We start from the raw sequence: 6,140 nt of genomic DNA, 5'->3' as shown, positions 1-6,140 counted from the left end.
ATTTTCTTTGTCTTACCTTTATACTTTTTCCAGGAATGAGGGGCTCTCCGCTGCGGGTGGTTATGCCTGGAGAAGATGGGAAACTGCGTCTAGGTGGTGGAGGAGGTGGAGACTTGGAGGGTTTCTCTGTGCGATACCGTGGTACTGTCAGCTCATCTGGTAAAGGAAATGATTCAGGTATCTTGATAAAAGAGTCATCCTTGCGTACTACGTTCACAGTGTTTTTATAATAAGCTATTAGGCTTTGGTAGGCAGCATACTGTGTGCAGTGTGCAACTGCTTTAGTCAATACTGAATGCTATGATGAGTGACTTTATGAAAGTAATTTTAACTAAAATTAATACTGTATCTCCAGTTTTTCTAATTTTATTTCAGTTTGGGATCAAGATGTTCTTGAGAAAATCTAATGACCTGCAGGGCTTGTAAAACTATTTTAAAAATAATTGGATTCCTAAAAGAATACATGGTGGTTACCTTGAAAACACATTTAGTTTTCTTAGCTCTTGAACAATTTCTAGACAATTTGAAGAGACCATGTTTTCCCTTGACAATGATGCATTGAACTCTCCATCTTACCAGAGCCCCGCCTGCATCCTCCCTCTTTCCCAGACAGTTTGTGCTGTGGCTTGATAACGCGGTGCTCTGGGGTTCCTGCCCCACTTTGGGGGTTCTGGGATGATGGTGTGTTAGAGGAGGGCTTGATTTGCTTGGCAGCAAAGTCCAAATCTGGAATAGCTTTCATTAACTCAGCCTGGGTCTCCTCCAGCAACCGGTTAATATCCTGGGCACTGTACTGGGTCAGACTGGCCCGCTTCTCCTCCCAGTCCCGCTCTGCTGCCTGTGAAGTAGAGAGACAGATCTAAACACTTCATAATTGTACAGTAAATGTGTGTTGCAGGACTGGTGTAACTATGTTATGTTGTGATTTATAATGCAGACTATGTGAGTGGTGAAAACAGAGAAAAAAAAGGTAAAAAAAAAGCAGAAATAATTCCTACCAGTCGAACTTCCACAGACAAAGCTTTGTCAGCAGCAGCACGCCGTTCTAGCTCCTCCAGGGCTTTGCCCTTGTTGGGAACAGGAGGATGATTGTCCTTGTGAGGGCCAGACAGGTTTGCGTGGCCACGGCTGAGGCTGGAGTGGGGGCTCCAGTTGGACAGGCTGTTACCTCCCCCAAGGTCATTGATGGTGAGTGGTGGGCTAGTGGGGATGTCAAAGTCTGAAAACTTTCGCAAGTCGTCATTATGCTTTGATGAAGGACTAGAAAAGTCTTCTTGCTTCTTCCACACACCCCCATTTGCTTGTCTGGTAAGACATGGAAGACAAATTCATTAATCTACTCTTTGAAATGTAACACATATGACCATGACTTGAAGTGAAAACAATTGTTGCTGAATGCTAAAATCACCCAAAAAGCTCAAAACAGTGTGAAGGGCACAAACCTCCGCCAATGCTGAATAAATACTCAGAAAGATATGAGAAAAAAAACTGCATTTGATGAGTTCTTTTGATTAGTGAGGTTAATTAAACCAGAAAGGGAGGTGCTTTTTTGACACAAGGCTGATTAGGAGATACACAAGAGAATACTGAAGGGAACATTTTAAAAGTCCAAACTTCAAAATGGCAAGTGGTAATACTAGCTGTTTAAATACATCCTTCAGGACATCCCTTTTTCTACACAAATTAAGATTTTAAACCATCTCTCGGTCTCTGCTAGTTTGAAGAGCTTTGGCTTCAAACAATAAATGTTTAATGGTGTTAATCTCTGATCTGAATCAACAAATATATCTAATCAATTCCTTGGTTAAAGGCATGTCTGTCCACCACATTTTATGAAAATCCATAATGTTCTGCTGACACACAAACGGAAGGGGTGAAAGCATAATCTCTTTGGCAGAGGTACAAACGGAAAGCCTTCCTCGAATTGATTACAAATGGGCAAGTTTTCCGTGTCAGCAAATGTTGGACATATTTCACTGCAAGTGTCATTATGTAAGAATTTATCAGACAAATGCAACAGTATTACTTAGAAACTTTTCAATCTCCAAGTCCATATAAGGACAGTTTATTTACATTCATCTTATTTAATTCAACACAAATTGTCTTCCACTAACAGGCATATAAAGCATACTGATTACTGATTGTACTGTTGTTCAGTTGGACCAAGTTCATACTTGCGCATGGTGGCAAGGGTGTCAGTTATAGTCTTGCAGCGTTTTAACAGGGCATCGAGCCTGTGTGGCTCCTCTTTCAGGAATTTGACAGCCTCCACCTCCACCCTGAGTACCACCCGCATCTTACTCTGCAGGCCTGGGAACTGATCTGCAGCAGAGAGTAGAAGAGTAACACAAGTAACCAACCATATTCCCCCAAACAAATTAATTCTACTTGTCAAAGAGGCTGAAAGCCATGTGTGGTAATCAAACAAAACATTTTTGAACTACTGTAAATGGTCAGGCAGTTCATTAAGACAATGAGCAATCTGAGGCTGATTAAATGTTTGACAGACTGGCTGTGGGTGACTAAAAGATAATCAGTGCCTTGGTGAGTAATTAGTGCATTATAAACTGTCTGCCAGCATAAAAAATTGTGTTTTGCCTGTGCACAGAATGTGAAATGTGCCAGCATGACTCACTTTTCAGTTCTGTGAGTGTTTCTCCCAGCTTTCTCAGAACAGTGGCCTTCTCCTCCAGCTCCTGCACTGTCACCAGCTTGTGGTTGACAGATGACTCCTTCTGGATCTCCTCCACTGACTTTTCCAGGTCGCTGAGATGGAACAGACAGAAAGCTGAACACCAGGGATTCCTTTGCCACACTTAAATTCGACTGAATATTTATCTCAGAATTATGCTATTTGAGTAGTCAGTAAAAACTACTGCCAATAAACTGTCTCTCAATCAACTGGCAGCTAGATCAACAGTTCTGGACAGCTGAACTGGAGGTGGACATGAACGGATAATTAAAAGTTTCGTGCAATAACTGAGGGAACAAGTGGAACAGAATCTATACAAATGTGAGTTTGTTCAGCTCAAATATTGAGTCTGTGTCTGGTCTGGTCAGGTTTATGTCAAATCTGACTTAAGTTATGTAATGAATCAAAGTTCCATGTATAATTAACCAAAATAAATTGCCCATTAGCCAGGCTGAATCACAGACATTGATTAGCAGAGATCATCTAACAGTTCAACCAATTAGTCTGCAATCAAAATGCTGCTTCAAGTGATTCAGGAACTCTTCTGCCGATCGAGGAATCATTACAAGAGTGAACATTTCCACATATGAGACAGAAGCAAGTTATCTGATTATTAAATCTCAAGGTAGCTCTCGGCTCTGGTTTTGCAGTCACTTTAATTAGTTGCAGGACCGTTTCATACCTCAGATCATAATAAGCATCTTGCTCTATGCCGGGCTTAATTACAGTTACAATTTCATCCTATCACTGAGACACCCTGTGAGTCATCTAATTATAAAACAGAAATGAACTTGGTCATGTTTGAATTATATACACAGATCAAAAAACACCCATATTGGTACAAATGCATATATATTTATTTCTATTACCAATGTTAGATTATTATTAATGTACATACTGTTCTACAATCACTATCACTGTCTGACATTATTGCTGAACACAGAGTCTTATACTTGTTACTGACTGGAGCTGCTGGATGATGAGCTCTTCTTCATTGAGGTACTTCAGTCTCTCCTCCTCCACCAGGAGGCGCTGTCTCTGCAGAGGATCTTCCTGCTTCCTCAGGGCGTCAGCCACACGCACGTTCAGCTCTGCTTCGGTCCGCTTCAATAGAGTTCGCACCGAATCCTGGTTTTCTAGCTGAACATACACACATTCAAACACAATACAGATAACATCATTTGCTCTTACTTCAGCAGGGCATGTTGTACACTCAGCGAGTATTTGGAAATGAATCATATCAATTTTAACTAACTAGCCTCATGAAAATAGCTTGTTGAAGTTGTGAGTTCTGCCATTGCTGCATTACAACAGGACAATGAGGAGAAGAACTGTGGTCGCCTAAAGCTTTTCAAAACAGACCTCAGTAATTTACAGCAACTGCACATTTTGTTTTGGGCTATGACTTCTTGTTTTCGGTATGACCTTCTCTGCTTTGTGCCAGAAGAACATTTAGCTCTATCCTTGACTGCTTGTGTTTTTCAGTCATTGTTTGAGAGTTTTTACCTTGGTAGATGCAGCAAGTATAGTTTCCTTTATGGTGTGTGTATGTGTGTATGTGTGTGTGTGTATCGGATATAATATTTCCTCTAATACAGAAAGATGGGATGCCCTGAGGAGAATGAAGGATGTCCATGATAGAAGCACTGAGTGTGAACTCAGCTCCCTCTCAGGGTTATGAATGGAATCTTCTACACTGCATGTAATACAACTCCCTGAGATGAAAGCACCTGGTAAGCAAGAAAAATTAATAATTGATCAGCCTTATGTTCCAGGAAGTGAAACAAGACAACAATATCACTAACATTTAAAATTACCCAGTATTCCTCATTATACAGCAGCAGGTGAAACACAGGGAATATAATAACATATTTTAAAAATATTAATACATCCAGAAAAATACATTTTCCGATTCTTTTTTATCTTGCAGCACTGTGCTCTCTCTCCCCCACTTGCCTGTCTCTCCTGCATGCTCGCTGTGTATAATTCATGAGCCACATGTAAAATTTAAGATGCTGGCTATCGCCATGGGCAACAATATGGGTCCAGGGGCAGAGGTCACACTTGGGCACACATACAGGTAAACAGCAAACTGTCCTCTCCGGGTACACACAACAGCTTTGGCTGTTTGGCTCTCTTACTGCTTAACCAGCTCAAGAGGCACTTGTGACTGCTGTGGGGGAATAAATAAAAACACTGGATGCCTATCATCTTTCACTCCTATTACTCTTCCTTTCTCTTCTCACCTGTAAGAGACCTGAATCTTCTCCTCTGTCACTGAGAGCATTTAACTCATCATCTCTACCTGACTCCTCCTGCAGTAACCATGGCGTCGCTTGCATCAGAGATAAATGGAATAAATGAGGCCCTCATCTCCACATTCCTGTTAACCCTTCCTTGGCATTTTATCTTATTTTGCATCCATCATGACGTTCTGTATCTCTGTAATAAATACCTTGCAATGTGAACTTTTATCTTTCACACACTGTATTTCATTATTAACCCTCAAAAGATACAGTGCCCTCAATGTGTCATGCAGTACAGCTATGTGAACCTGCAGGTGTTAGTTACAGTAGGTACAGTATTGAAGTGAAGATCAAATAAACATCAAAGCCACTGCTCCTGCCTAGTGTTAAAAACTTTCTACATCATAAAAATGTTAGATAATGAACGTATAAAATAGAAAAATGTCAAATATTCAAGACAAATTTAGCAGTTTTCTGCAACTTTAGTGCAATCATTCATATCAAAATGATAATACTTGATTCACTGAAAATGACTAAATTTCAAGCTGAAACAGAGTCCAAGTTGCTCTGGACAATCCACTGAACACGCTGTGAACAGGCAGAAAATTATGGAAGCCTTTTAGTTTTTTGTCTCCTTTTCCTCGCTGTTTAATGTTTTATACCATTTTTAAATGTTGTTGCTAATGGCAGTTTGCATATATGAACACCGCTCGATACTGTGAGATGGCAGTCTCCAATCAGAGAATAATTGTGCGGAAGCTAAATATGCAGTATGACTATACATATTACTAGAACCGCAATTTTCATCAACTACAATAACCCTGGTTTTAATTTGTTTTTTTTTTATCATTCTTTGTTATTTGGGGTATTTATATTTATCTGCTATGTTCTGCTGCTTATAATCTGGAATTTTGCCTTTTTGACTATGAACTTGAGTGTTCAATAAATTTTAGTAAACAGTTTCCTAATGAGTTTATGGATGCTAGTTTTAAATCTTCTTCAATATAGCATGATGTTTATTTTGTAAATTATAATCCCATTTAGAGTAAAATAGAAGTAAAAGCAGGGTATGCTTTAGGGCATGGCTATTTTGTGATTAACAAGTCACTATCACAGTGTGTACTCGGGTTCACTGTGAATCTGTCCAGCACAACGCACCAGTCTCACAAAACTCAGATCAAACTGTCAAACTAGGAAGTGCT

The 6,140-nt window shown here is 39.9% G+C and overlaps 1 protein-coding gene across 1 annotated transcript in view; it reads right to left on the bottom strand.

Annotated features, from left to right (window-relative positions):
* The window catches only part of si:ch211-278a6.1 (SRC kinase signaling inhibitor 1), a 44,392-nt gene that overhangs the window by 16,449 nt on the left and 21,803 nt on the right, over positions 1-6,140 (bottom strand). Inside the window, exons 10-15 of the mRNA XM_035655123.1 lie at positions 3,657-3,832; positions 2,636-2,766; positions 2,175-2,322; positions 999-1,305; positions 577-838; positions 17-156 (exon numbers count right to left, since the gene is read on the bottom strand). Of these exons, the coding sequence (XP_035511016.1) occupies positions 17-156; positions 577-838; positions 999-1,305; positions 2,175-2,322; positions 2,636-2,766; positions 3,657-3,832 (1,164 nt within the window). The remainder of the gene's footprint in view (positions 1-16; positions 157-576; positions 839-998; positions 1,306-2,174; positions 2,323-2,635; positions 2,767-3,656; positions 3,833-6,140) is intronic.

Source organism: Morone saxatilis, unplaced genomic scaffold, assembly GCF_004916995.1.
Source record: "Morone saxatilis isolate NCDOM2014 unplaced genomic scaffold, NCSU_SB_2.0 Contig14, whole genome shotgun sequence".
Classification (NCBI taxonomy): domain Eukaryota; kingdom Metazoa; phylum Chordata; class Actinopteri; family Moronidae; genus Morone; species Morone saxatilis.
The sequence above is the reverse complement of the archived record's forward strand: the minus strand, read 5'-3'. Positions and strand labels throughout refer to the sequence as shown.